Below are 15,198 nucleotides of genomic sequence, written 5' to 3'. Positions count from 1 at the left end.
GATTTTCATTCCTGAACAAAGGAAGAACTGATTAAACCACATTTTAAAAATACGCATCCACTTGAAAGAATGCATCCGTAAAAATAACAAACGGTTTAGTGCCCAAGGAAAGAATTTGTGGAGAAACTTCTTCCACTAACTATGAGCTATAACTGGCATTCTGTTTTGTCGTTCTTGTTCTCTTTCGCTCTCCTTTCGTTCCTGTTCTAGACATAGGTTCTTAAGGGCCCACAGACGGATTTTTCGCGCGTTGCTAAGGAAGTGAAATGTTACTTCCGGTAACTGACGTCATCATACCATAATTTGACAAGAAAACCCACTCACAAGCAAAAGTCACCGCACAAACTGTTGTTTCCATCGAAGATTTTTCCTCGCCCTTCCTCGCGCTTGTTCTCAGATCAACTGCACATGCGTAAACGAACTGACTTCCGGTTTGAGAAAAAAGCTAAATTTCCGGCGGTTTTAAATTGAATTAAATTTTTTTTTACATGGCACGTTTCATCCCCAAATACAGAATATAGCTAAGCATTGATTTTTTAAAATCATCTTTTTTGAAAAAGTTATGGGTATTTCAGTATCGTTTATGTCTTTAAAAAGAACATTTTTCAAAATAAAAAGAAAACCATGCTTGGCTGGATGCAAAAACGAATACAAATTATGAAACCATCGATTAAATACCCAAATTGCGTAGCACGGAGACAAATTTAGAGTTTTCTTTTATTGGTCACGTGACCATGGGCGTGGAATGATGACATCATCTTTAGGGTCATTGGCTTACAAAAGTTGGAAACTGACCAAAATGATGCCAAATTCTGTCAAATTACTTAACCATTACATCCTTAGCAACGCACCCCAAAAAATACGTCAGTGGGCCCTTAAGGCATCATGTAACCTTATCAGAGCTTCTAAAGGTATGACAAAAATTGCAATACAGAGAAAATCGAAAAAAGCAGCTCTAAGCAAATTAAAAATTAACACTAAGCTTTCAGTTTAGATCCCTCAGATACTTGACTTGAATAACTGCGTAGCCACCAGTGTGGACCACAGATACACCAGTGTGGACCACAGATATAATGATATGTCAAAGTGGATTGAAACCAGTGAAAAATGCAGACAGAAAAACGAAAAGCACAACCTTGTCCCCAGGGCCTTCTCCTCTACGATTTTCAAAATGGCGGCTCGTCTGAGGAGAAGGCCCTGGGAACGAGGTTGGTCTCGTTTATGTTTAGGTGTGTTAACCTGGGTTAAGCCTGCAATCCAATCGAAAACAAGTACCTGGTCAGCGCTCAACTTTAAAAATGAACAGCTGACGTCGGTGAGCTCTAAGCTTGAACCCAGCGATATGGTCACGTGATGGATACCTTGTTTTGACAGGTGTCAATTGATGAAAACATGGCTGTCCAATATCAAAGATGTATGGTGTAAACTAGCATGATACATGGTCACATTGGCATACACAGAGGGGTGGACGTGTGCGTACGTTACACTTCCCAGGATTAAAATTAACCACTTCGAAAATAAATTAAGTTTCAGTAGACCTCTCAAAAGAAAACAGGAATTTCTTTAAAATAAAATAATCATGGCACAGCCTTGATTACAACATCAAAGTACAGAGAAGCCGAGATGAACCCACCAAGAATGACTGTTGATTACAAACGAACACAGAACCCACAAGGATAATAAAAGTCTGGGGTTATTTTGGCTTTGTGAAAAATATGTTACAACAATACAGCAAGTGTCACCCTGGAATAAAGGCAAAGTACACAAATTAATGAAAGAAAAAAACATTTTATTATCTGTCATAAATTGCACATTTTCAATGAGGAAAAATTTTACAAGGATAATATTGTTATTATAACAGTGCTGTTACATTCCTTGGCCTCTCACTCTGTCAGCTAACGGCCCCACTTCCATGAATACAGCCATCTGGCGCTGATTAAGATTCATCCACTTTGAACTGCACATGTCTACACATGACTGCTGTTTAAAAAAACAAACAAACAAGTTAAGTCCCCTTCACCACTTTGCTATGACAAAAAAAGATTTAATTTGTTACTTTCAAGGGATTACGAGAGCATATAGAGCCTGCAAAAGTACTTCAATAGACAGTTCAGTGGCTGCTTTTCCTCGCCACAAGCTTCCCAGAAAGATGCGGTTCAAATGTTAATTAATTTAACGCTCATAAAAGGTTTGCTTTTTAATAAAGCTCTTATTTTTGCCTTTTGCACTATAAATCAGGTATCTCATAAAATTTGAACAGTTAATTAGTGTTCTGACAAAAACAGTAATAAATACTGTTTTTGTCGGAATCCCAATTAACTATTCAATCCCAAGTATTGAGGAATGTAACTAAAAGGCAGTGCAACCCCTACAGAAGTGTAGGTGCATTTTCTATCTATTTACAGTGGATCCCCATTCCATCTTGTGCCATAAAAACTATTTAAAGGGTTTCTGGAGCAAAAGAAAAGGGTACATGTATGGTCATTTCTATTTCACGTTTTATGCCAAGATAGAAATGGCGAGGTCTTGCATTGCATAAGCCACAGGCTCACATGTCCTCGCACTGCTGGAAGAATATACCCTGTCCTTTCTTTTTGCCAAAAGGCCATTTGCAACAAATTGGTCACAAGAGCAAAGCAAATTTTAAGAGAATTACCACTTTAGGTCAAGATTTTATGATCATTATTTTAAAAACTTGGGAATTCCATCAAGTTATTGACTTTATTTATATTTGCCACCATACAATAATTATTAAATAATTATAGAGATAACAATGGCGAGGAGGCCTAAAAGAACTATCAAGCTTATTTTAATTAGGCCTCCTCAGTTTCAGTTTTGTAAAATAGAATTAAGAAAATAAACAACAACATGGCAACAGATATATTACTACACTAATAAATGGAAAATACAAATTTAAAAGGAAAGGAAAGCTGCCATAATCTTAAGTTATACTAATAGTTATTACAAATAAACTGGTGTTTTAGATTAGAAGTGAAAACCTTTTGCCCTTAAGTGAAATCATTTTTTTACAAAAAGGATCTCAGATTGTTTTACTAACAACAGGTACATCAAACAAAAAGAACTGGGGAAGGGTGGACATTTTTAAACTCAAAAGACTAAAAGGAAAAACTTTACAAAAATAATAATTATTTAATCTTTCACATGTTTAAATGATATAGACATTATAAAAGAGGCATGGCAGCGTAAATTTTTAGCGGTTCTTTCCATTTCTATAAAACTGAAATTGTTGCAAATGACAGGCCCGTAACCAGGCCCCACATGCCCCAAATGTCCGCATTTTGATACTCAATATCCAAGTTAATGAGTGCAGTCGTTAACTGAAGTTTAAAACTTAACAGTGATATTTAAACAAAATCAAAGAATGGAAAAAGCAGTAATGTATTCACTGGGAAACTAAAACCAGCTGCATTCTAGTAGCCCGAGCCATTCAGAAGGTTTCAATGAGCGCACAGATGTCCGAGCTTATCTATAGGTTCGTTTTCTTGGGAAAATCCAAAAACGGATTTATGATCTCGGATCAATGGATTCTTCAGCGTGAGGCAAACCGAGTTTCCCGGCTGACCTTCGCCCAAGAATGCCTCGATCGCGGGGAGACATTCGACGATGTCATTTTCACAGACGAGAGTACGATCTGGCTCGAGCGCCACGGCAAAGTCGTCTGCTTCCGCAAAAAGGGCGAGCCGCCGAAAATGAAGCCGAAGGCCAAACATCCGTTTAAAGTTAATGTGTGGGCCGGCATCTCGAAGAGAGGTGCGACGCCCGTATTAATTTTTACGGGCATCATGCGGAAAGAGTTTTACGTCGAGCAGATTTTAAGGGACGTTCTTCTACCCTTTACGCAAACAACGTTTGCTGATGGGTATCGTTTTCAGCAAGACAACGATCCTAAACATAAGAGTAAGTATTTATGATTTTCTCTTGTTTCTGTTCTGATATCCGACATTTGCTAATTTTTTTCTCTTTTATTTCTAGGTAGACTAGCAATGCAGTTCGTAAAAGAGAACAACATAAACTACTGGCCTACTCCTGCCGAGAGCCCCGATATGAATCCCATTGAGCTGCTCTGGCACGAACTTAAGAGCTTCTTGCGTACCGTAGTGAAACCAAAAAACAAGGACGAACTTGTCGCCGGTATTCACAAGTTCTGGGACACTGTAACCCCAGCAAAGTGCATAAGATACATTGGCCACCTGAGAAAAGTGATCCCGGCTGTTGTTCAACGCGAAGGAAGAGCGTCCGGCTTCTAAAATGAACTTTATTTAAATAATCAAACGGCTTCTTTAGGAGCCATCAATTTTACAAAAGACTAAACCAGCGTGTTGACTGACTTACTGTATCTCTCTCCTGTTGTATAAACACTGGCATAAACACCGACAACAATAACAATCGAACAGAGCGGTTTTCAATCGAGTGTGGTAAAACCTAAACCAACCCAATTACTTACCATCTCAAACCGTAGTAAAACTAAAACCATAGTAATTGCCTGATTACTTTCGACACTCCAATGAAAACCGCTCTAATCTGTAGATCAAGACTTATTATGTTCTAGTGCACGAAAAATTTGAGAAGCATTTCTTCAGTTATGTCTATTGCAAATCATTTACTGAATTCGGCACGCGCTAGCAAAAGTCTTTATCAATTTGATACTAACTTGTAGTAACGTCAATCAAGTTTATTGTTCTCCGCCGTTTACATTAACTGAATGTTCTCGTTTGTTTTTGCAAGGGAAAATGTTATGTTTACAAGCTTGAATAGAAAGTTAGTCAAGGTTTCTTGCGCAAAGCGAGCGAGTGTTAACAAGTTTGAATAAAAAGTTATATACAAAAATTTGGTTTATCAACGGAGTTGATAATGTAAATTGACCACCGTACAGAGATTCTAAAAGCTGACGTTTCGAGCGTTAGCCCTTCGTCAGAGCGAATCCGTATACAAAGGAAGGGCTAACGCTCGAAACGTCAGCTTTTAGAATCTCTGTACGGTGGTCAATTTACATTATCAACTCCGTTGATAAACCAAATTTTTGTATACTACTTCCCCACCGACGCAGCACCACAGTTTCTTTAGAAACTACCCCTTCATGAATAAAAAGTTAGTCAAGGCTTCATGTGCAAAGCGTGTATTCACAAGTCTGAATATAAAGTTATTCGACTGATCACTAAGCGTGGTTTCGCATGTTCCAAAGTTTGAATAAAAAGTTTCAAGGTTTCATCTGCAAAGCGAATCTTTACAAGCTTAAATAAAAAGTTAGTCGAATGATTAACACGTGGTTTCGCATGTTCACAATCTTTGAGTAAACAGTTGAGTTTCGCGCGAAACGGCAAATCAGACGACAGCGATGAGAGGCAGCTGTATTCGCAGGCTACAAAGTTGGCGAAGAAATTGTTGACATAGGCGGCGTTGCTATGTTGAGATTTAGGTATCGTGACCATCGATTTTTGAAACAAATAATTAAACTAGAGGCGAGTCAAGTTCATCAAAATTTGCATACGCGTCAGACCCGAGTCGGAACAAGACGTAGTCGTGACAGGTAAGGCAACACGATTAAAATGGCCTGGTAGAACTTCTTTTACGTGTATGTATAATGGATGGAAAGTTTCTGAGAAAAAACTTGTTTATCGATGGTGTCAGCCATAAAAGAAACATCCTGTGTGGGTTCGTATTCAGAAAGCTGTTCACAAACGGGCTTCTTTGTTGATTCTCCTGAAATACGACGCACCGGTATTAAATTTATTTTGAACACATTCCAAAGCAGTTGCGATGGATGTAGTGTTGGTAAGTGATGAAAAACATCTCGTCTGCTCATGAAAGTTCCGTTTGAAAAGGATAACCCGTTTGTATCGATAAGCACATGCTTTCTATCTAACTCGTGTACACTTGCAACAGCGTATCGGGAGAAGTCTTCATGTAGTTCGTGGTCGTGAAGTTTTTAGTGCTGTCAAGCTATTCTTTAGAACAATAACCCGCTAACAATAGAAAGACAATAAGCCAGCTCATACATACTAATGAACAGACGCGTATATGCGTATGTGCTTATATACGCATTTTTATACGCACATACGCGTATGATTATACGCACATACGCGTATACTTATACGCACGTACGCGTATACTTAGACGCACATACGCGTATACTTATACGCACATACGCGTATACTTATACGCACATACGCGTATACTTATACGCACATACGCGTATATTTATACGCGTATTATGCGCGTTTTTTGGTTAACGTATATCTGAGCGGTACTGTATATGCGTATGTGCTTATATACACATTTTTATACGCACATACGCGTATGATTATACGCACATACGCGTATACTTATACGCAGGTACGCGTATACTTAGACGCACATACTTATACGCACATACGCGTATACTTATACGCACATATGCGTATATTTATACGCGTATTATGCGCGTTTTTTGGTTAACGTATATCTGAGCGGTACTGTAAGTGAAGTTTATTACTACATTTACAGCTTTCTTTAGCATTTATAATGCATCAGTCAAATGAAACCCCCACCCCACAGGTCCTGGGGAAGGGTGGGGGATTATAGCGGAATTGAACTGCTTTTGAACAACAATCTGTCCTCCGGGGGTGGTATATTTGACTGATTTTGACTTTGGGTCCTGTCCCCACATGGGGCAAGTGTAGCATTGGCATTCGAGTATCTAAATATAGCGGAAAGCCTGAGAAAGGTAAAGCCTGATTTTCACGAGTGACGCAAGTGCAAGCAAAAGTGCAATCATAGGAACGCTGATTTCACCGTGAAAACAGGGTTAACGCAAGCATAAGCAAAAGTGCAAGCACAAGCATAAGGATCAAACGTTTTCCTTTTGGGTCACCTCGCAGCTTTTACAAGGTCTCACCTGATTGGAGACCACCCTTGAGGTTTAACAAAAGAACAAATAACAGAAACAATGGACCCTAGGCCTAAAACAAAAGGGCCATTGTTTCTGTTACCCTAAGCCTAAAACAAAAGAGCCATTGTTTCTGTTATTTGTTCTTTTGTTAAACCTCAAGGGTGGTCTCCAATCAGGTGAGACCTTGTAGGAGCTGCAAGGCTACCGTTCCTTTTCCTTGTGCTTGCGCTTATGCTTGCATTCGCTTGCGTCGAGTGAAAATGAAATGCAGTGTAAGCACCAGGAAATTTGCTATGTCTGGCCAATTAAAGCACTCCAGATTCTCTTCGTCTGAGCATTTTAACAAAATTGCAGATGCGGTGGTTATTTAATGCTTTAATATTTCGACGTTCGTTTACACTAGCATAAGCTACTTATGCTTGTGCTGGTGCTTGCGTCGCTAGTGAAAACCAGGCTTAAGAGCCCCCCATGGGGGAATACTCTCTTATATATGCTATATAGGTATGTGCCGCCCAATAGGGTTAATTTCACTTTGAACGTTGCCGAGACAGTTTTGTGATCAGATGGTCTTGAGCAATAATGAAATATGGGTGCTTTGCCCATATTAATTCCGGTAGTTGTACAAAAAAAAAATGTGTCTTTAATTAGCATTGTACCAGTACCTAAAATGCACTCTTCACAAACCCAAAGCAGAACATTTGAAATTTCTTTCCATAGTAAATATTGGTTTGTTTTAAATTTCTTACCCCAAGTATTTGGGCATTTGATCTCAATTTCTGCCTCAGGGGGTGGGGGTCTTGATGCTTTTTGACTAGGGTCTACGTCAAATCCCCCACCTTTCCCCAGGACCTGGGGGGTGGGAGTTTCAATTGACTGGTGCATAAGCTCAAAGTATATTTCCCCATACAAAGTCTATAAATCGTACACCGAGCTCGGGCTGCCTGTGCGGGAAAGAATGTTAATCGTTCGTCATTTTCAGAGTAAAACAACATACTTTTTAGCCAAGGATCGTCTGTCTTTGGTTTTTTTAAATTTGTTGTAATATTTAACTGAATATTTACATTTCATCTGTCGGGTCAGGAAGCCTTCTCTGTCGGGTTCCCGAGAAACATATCTATTTTGACTTCAGGGTGAACTATTTACACAATTGCGAAGTTGAGAGGCCATTAAATTGAAAATCTAAACATCTATGAGATACAAAAAACAGACTTGCGAATTATCGCAAATCACAATTCTGACAAGCAATGGTTAAATAATTATGAAGTTTGTTACTATCTTAATGTTCTTGGCTTAGAGTAAAGGGATATATTGTCACGCAAATGATGTAATTTCATGACACTCAAAATTTGCAAAAAGTGTGACTTTCATGTAAACAATCTTCGCACTAGCAAGTCGTAGCAATAAATTGGATTAACCACAAAGTTAAAGAAATATTGTTGGCTTCCCAAATAAACTTCACATTTCAACTTCACTACACAGACAAATGCAATCCATTAGGTTTATTTTGGTTTCTTTTAACCTCGCACCAGCAGCATGCATGAACCACCTTCATGCGAAACTATAACAACAACTAACTATCTACAGGAAAGCGATTCCCTGTGACACTGCCGGATATTTCAACGCACATATGCAAATTTGTTAACTCATTTTCACTGCATCTTTCTTGTCAAGCGTTGCACCTATTTTTTTCAAATAACCGCTAAAAATAAAGATTTTTAAACAATCTATCCGTAGATATTTTTTCATAATTATTTTAATATTCTCTGTCAAAATTTGCACAACAATCAAAACAAATATAGCAATGCACGCAACAAATTTAGTCGCATTTACCTCTTCGTTGAATTGTCATGCTTAACACAGGAATTTTTAGTTATTGTGGAAATCTTTCTCAATTCGTTAGCAATCATCCTTTCAAATTTCAGAGAAATCGACCGGTCCGCAAATATTTTACGAGTTTTTTTCAATGGGATGTCAAAAGGCAAAGTGGATGTTATGCATAATCGGGCAATCAAGTTGCGTGTGTGACCCGTTATAAATATTTTTTCACAAAATGTTTCCGAATCATTAATTATCACCACAGAAGACAAGAACATCATTCTAAAAGCTTATTCTACGCAAAAAGTAGGTTCTGGAGGTAATTTTGAGAATAGAAATCAAGGTTGCGGCAGACGGCAAATACAAACTCACAAGGAGTTAACACACCAGAAAGACGCTAACCACATAACAGGAAAATGCTTTACTATTGCAATAAAAACTATCCAGTTAAGCTAGCATATTATAAAACATGATGAATTCGTAGAGGCCACCTTTTCCAGCAAAACTTTTTTTTTGAAACAAACAACATATTTGCTATTAAGGCCGAGACACACTAGGCGATAAGTCCCTGCGACACGTTGCAGGGACAAGTCACCGCAACAATTCGCCTTGTGTGACACGTCAATTTTATGAAAATTAATGATTGTCATTGCGGTAGATTTTTGTCACTGCGATCAGTCGCAATTCGTGTGACTTATTGCAGCGACAAAATTAGCGAAAGCAGCGTTGTCGTACCATGTGTACACTTCCGGCAACAAGTCGCTGCGACAAAATATAAATGAACCAATGAGACAGTGTCATATGGTCAGCGATATTGAATTAGACTAGGGGTAATCGAAGCTTAGGCGAGTGCGTTCGATGTTTGTAGGACGGTACAGCTTTGGTACAGGTAGCAACTGAGGGGGGAGGGTGGATGGTTCGTGTGATAGGGAAATGTTATTACAGTGGAACCCCGATACAACGATCCTCGATATAACGATATCCCCGGTAAAATGATAAACATGCTATGTCCCGGCAAAAGTTACAGTAAAATGTATGGGACAGAACCCCGATATAACGATCTTCAATATAACGATATTCCCGATATAACGCTGAGTTCTTAGCGTACCGAGCGTAAAATCTTCCCCGATATAACGATATTACAGCATCAGTACACAGATACAACTTCAAATGTTTAAGTTTTGTTTTGTTTTGTTTCCATTTTACGATTCATACCACAGACTTTGTTGTGTAACCTTGATAACGTCTAATGCTTTGCAAATTGTGAGTCATTTGATACTCATTACAAGTTTAATTAAACAATATGTACAGTAGTAAAAAAGCACATGTTAATTTTACCCCGAAATAAGATATTTTCGGTTATTTTAAGGCAATATCGTTCTATCGGGAGTCTCGTTATAACGATACCTCGATATAACGATCTAATTCCACTGTACTGCATCTATGAACGTGACAACTTGTTAGACGTAATCATTAACTATTTATTTGGAATTCTACAAGTAGAAAACTACTGAAAATTACTCTAAAATGAAACTATTACTTGCAAGTCTTTTCAGCTTGTGGTATTGAAGACCTAAGATTACTTTTCTGTGCTGAACGTTCGGACAAAATAAATTCAGTTTGTTGATTTCAATGCCGTAAATATCACAAGTCATGATGAAATGGCGCCGACGAGCGTCATATCTCGGTAGATTTACTTTGTGGCACAACGGCCGCCAAGCTTCACAACTCGGTTGATTTACTTTGAGGCACAACGGCCACCGAGCTTCACAACTCGGTAGATTTACTTTGTGGCAGAACGACCGCCGAGCTACACAACTCGGTAGATTTACTTTGTGGCACAACGACCGCCAAGCTACACAACTCGGTAGATTTACTTTGTGGCAGAACGGCCGCCGAGCTACATAACTCGGTAGATTCACTTTGTGGCACAACGGCCGCCGAGCAAATCAAACCGGTTTGATGCAAGCGCGAGGAGTCGCACGCATTTTGCAAGGACAGTGACGAACCATGCTTAATCCAAAGTAAAATTTTACCGACTTCAGTTGACAGACTTTCAGCAATCTTTCAGCTCTTTTCAACGATGAACGATGGAAGATTATCACACCTCACCAAACGCTAGAATAATGAACGCAGACGACGCACAAATTACCACGTGCGATAGTTCGTCAAAGTGAGGCAAAACGTAACCAAGCGCCTCAAAGCGAGGCAAAAGTGTGTCGACGAAAATGCAATCTCGAAAAAACTTCCCTTACAACACAAATTAGGAGTTGCGTTCTCGTACCTCGAACGCAAAAACTAGTTCACATTCCCCTTCATGTGAGATAATTGCGTGTGCACCGAACAGGCGTCGTGTCGTAGCGACCTGACACAGTGACTTGTCGCCTAGTGTGTCCCTGCCTTTAGACTAAGAGGCAAAACCCCTTCATTACGAGCGTGAAGAGAAGAAACTCAGTCATGTCAATTATACGCAATATTGCAACAAAATAAATTTAAGGATCAAACCGTTTCCATGAAGAACCTTTTCCTTGAATAATGATGCACAAAATAGACGACAAGCTTTCTTTCAAATAATTCTTGGCTGTCACATTTCCAATTATTTTTCTACCTGAAGACTGTGCTGAGTTGATCACAGCTCCACTTAACGATTCGTTCTCTGTCTTTGTTGAACCCATAAGTTACCAAAGCATTTTCCATTGGTTTCAGTGTTCTACATAACAGCACACTTGGTAAAATATTAGAAATACAACTCACTTTGATTTTGGCTCGACGAGCGATAGATTGTTGTCGAAGTCCATTACTCGTCGCTTTTAAGATTCCAGATATATTTTTTTTCACGTCTGTGTTGTTTATCCAATTGACTTTCCATTATTGAGCTCCATAAGGGTACAGTATATTTTCTTTAAAGATCCACTAGACGCCATTAGTGTTACAAGACTTTCGACGCCATTGCAGGTTAAGTTAAATATTCTACTGTGTCCACCAGAGAAATCTACGCATTTCCACTACCCTCTCCATCCTAAGAAAATACGCAAAGAAGGCTCTATGCACAAAGACAACACTTAACAGGGAAGTGACAGGCAAGACTTTTACCAACACGGGGGAAAAAAAAAAGAAAACGAACAAATCCCACCCAGTAAAAAGAAAAATCTATTGTTTTCGCTTGTTTGCATTAGATTCGCCACATGTAAAATGCTACGTTTAAAATGGGCCGTAGGCATTAAGTAAAGTCTGTTTACAAGCCAAGTGGCACATCAGAGCTGGAGCTTAACCCGGTTTCTGTGGCACAAAGCGACTAGGAGTATTATTTACTCTACCCTGGATGGGATGCCAGTCCATCGCAGGGTTACCCCCAGCATTTTGCCGGTACACATTTATACACCTGGATGGAGTGATGCACCGTGGGAGTAAAGTGTCTTGCCCAAGAACACAGCACAAAGTCCCCGGCCAGGACCCGAACACGGACCACTCAATCTGGAGTCGAGCACACTAACCATGAGGCCACCACGCCTCCCACGCCTTAGGCATTGGTCTTATCCAAATTTTGACTGATCATCAGCAGAGGGTGGTGGTTGGTAATTTGACAACATAATTTCAATATAATTCTTAATAAGGGGGGTCTAAATGTAACTGTTAAACATTGTATGCTAAAAATACTTGTACTCATGAAAATCCCGTAGCAAAAGTTTCAAAATTTTGAGTTTCTTTGTATTACATGTAAGTTATATCTCCGCCAAATTTTCAAAATCAGAATTTGACATCCACGTTTCAAATTTGAGTCTTGATATTCAACAATGAAGTTTTTAATTTGACATCAAAGTTTTGAATTTGACATTGAAGTGGAAAATTCTGTATTTCATATTTGACTTTCAAGTTTCAAATTCAACTTGCAACTTTTGAACTGAACTTTACACATGAATGACTTGACTTTCAATTTCAAATCCTTGGTAACGGTAACCATTGATGTAGTTGACTGAGGGCTTGCAAGGCTCAGAAATTGAGGAATGGCGGCTGAAATAGTGACAACACAATTAAATATCTCTTAGATATTAAATTGTTTGTATATTTCTAAAAAATTGTATTAGTAGTTCTTAGGTTATTTATTGTTGTAACGCACTTTTGATCACCTAGCATGTTAAAAAGCACACTATAAATGAATAAATTATTATTAATTATTATAGAAGACTGGAAGATGTGGTACAGGAGACATTAACAGTACTTTCCCTTTCATCCCAAGGGGCTACCTCGAAAGCCTATCAGTTTATTTAGCTCCTAGGCTCAAACATCTAATTAATTAAAAATTGTGATCATTATAATTATTTTATCTATTTATTTCTTTGTTTCCAACTTTAAATTGTACATTAACTATCAACTGAGCAAATAAAATTATATTCTATTCCCTTTGAAATTGATTGGGTAGTTCTACAGTACTGTGCAAAAGTAATGCAAGTGATTTCCGACGAAATTCCTGGCTTTTCGCAGCTTTTCGAAGAAATAGCGTTTGAAACGATATTTCGTTGATTTTTCGCCGCAATTTCGCAACGCCTATTGTTTCAATCGGTGTTATTTTTCAAGTGATAATTCACTCTGAGCCCTGAAAATGCGCTGCGAATTTTCGAGCGATAGTTCGTTCTTCGCGAAAATTCATTGCGAATTTGTAAGTAAACAGTCGCTCTGTTTATGCCTTGGGACTTCATTAGGAAAGTTCGAGTGACTACGTGGATATTCTTTCTGTAGAGGCAGCATGACAGCTGCCGAGTTTTGCTTCATGAACTGGATCAGCAAATGGAATTAGATAAGGATTTGGTTTCGTGAAGCGTGAGGATCTTCTTGTTCTGATCGACGCTTCAAGATCACGGAATGCTTCAAAAAAAGAGCATTTCACAAGAGCTTTTGTTAACGACTTCGACAATAAGTGTTGAAGGATTTATCGGTGACTACTTGCGTAAGGGATTTACATGTAACTGCACCAAGCTGGAGTGTTTTCGCTTTGTTCCTGGAACAAACTAAGTTCACCCTCGTGGCATATGGAATAATTACAACTTGTAGGGTAAGTTGCCTACGTTCTCAAAAATTTAGATCCCTAAGATTTAAGAAACGTTGTGTTAGCTGTGATTTTTATCCTAATTCAAATCAATGATAAGTAAATACGAGAAAGGTGCAGATATTGTCATTAGAAGATAAAACTCATCTATAGCTACCTTCTATTTTGTGTTAAAAAGGGTTGACAGACCTACACAACTGCCTTGTGCGTGGTCTGGTTTCTGTTGCCTCTTGAGTACATATTTGAATGGACGCCTCTTTTAGGCGGTTCCTGTAGTATTCATTTAGCAATGGTTTTTGCCCTATGAGGCTTTACATTTGAATCTCTATACTGCTGTGTGATACGTTTTCTTCCAAGAAAATAGCTGGTCTCGAAAGTAATGTTTTTCGTTTCTTGGTGTTGATTTTCTCAGCAGTAATGTGAATGTGACCTTATGGCGTCTCGCTTTTGCGCCAATTTAATTCTAGGCTCGACCGATATATTCATCGGCGGTAGAAGCGAGTGATCTTCTGTTCTTAAATGTTTGACCCGGGCCCGGATTCATTTTGTTTTTGAACGCCTGTCACATTGTGCCCTTTATCAGCGAGGTAGCTGGCTTCTTATAGGCTTTGTATGCCTTTTTTTTCTGCGTTTCTTAGCAGATCGTTATGCTCTTTGGAGGTGTTGTTTTTTAAAATTCTTTCACTCGTTCTTCTGACTTCTTGAGCGTGTTTTGGTTTGTGGCCATGGTCAGTAGCTGTCCTCCTTGAACCTCTGGAGTTAATTCGTTCTCGTCGATGCTCTTTTGATGTTTGATGCCGATGTCTTTAGGTCGCTTCTTTGTCGAGGCATTAAGATAACCCAACTCTAGATGGAAGTTCTCTGACATATTATTTGGTCAGGCAAGAGATTTTTCGCATTCTCTCGCAGTTTTCGTCCCCTTCGCAAGCGTTTGGAAAAGGAAAAGAAATGGCTGCTATGCAGGCTATGAAAAAAAAACTGTACTTGAAAGTGAAAAACATGAGCGGAATCTTGGTTTTTGTAAGGCTTTATGCGATTTTCAGAAAGTTTAATTGTCGTTTTTTGAGCGTCTGTGTTTTCCCTAATATGTATCTGTATTCATCCAAGGTTGGAAACTCCGATGCAGCAGTCGAAAGATAAGCTGCTGTAAATTCCACCAAAAAGCTCAAATTGACCCAAAATTCCGCTAAGACCAAGGACGATAGTGCTGCTACAAATTTCCTCATATGAGCCAAAAGTTTCGGAAGGAATTGAAAAGTCGCCGAAACTGGTTGATTTTGCTTTTCTGGGAGTCTTTCTTCTGATGTTGCATGCACAAAACGGTTAAAAACACCTTACCGGCTGCGCCAAAGTTCAACTTTGTTACCCACAAGTGTGTTGGTCTCAGTAATAATTACACCCAGGAAAGCAAAGAGCTGTCTGGATGAAGCTCAGGGAAATGCCGATGTAT

General features: G+C 38.9%; 1 protein-coding gene across 1 annotated transcript in view; it reads right to left on the bottom strand.

Moving 5' to 3' along the window:
- Positions 1–1,768: 1,768 nt before the first annotated feature.
- The window catches only part of LOC138000811 (mitochondrial import inner membrane translocase subunit Tim10 B-like), a 23,145-nt gene continuing 9,715 nt past the window's right edge, over positions 1,769–15,198 (bottom strand). The window contains exon 3 of the mRNA XM_068847464.1: positions 1,769–1,980. Coding sequence (XP_068703565.1) covers positions 1,867–1,980 — 114 coding nt within the window. The 3' untranslated portion in view covers positions 1,769–1,866. The remainder of the gene's footprint in view (positions 1,981–15,198) is intronic.

Source organism: Montipora foliosa, chromosome 4, assembly GCF_036669935.1.
Source record: "Montipora foliosa isolate CH-2021 chromosome 4, ASM3666993v2, whole genome shotgun sequence".
Taxonomy (NCBI): domain Eukaryota; kingdom Metazoa; phylum Cnidaria; class Anthozoa; order Scleractinia; family Acroporidae; genus Montipora; species Montipora foliosa.
This window is presented reverse-complemented; position numbering and strand designations above follow the sequence as displayed.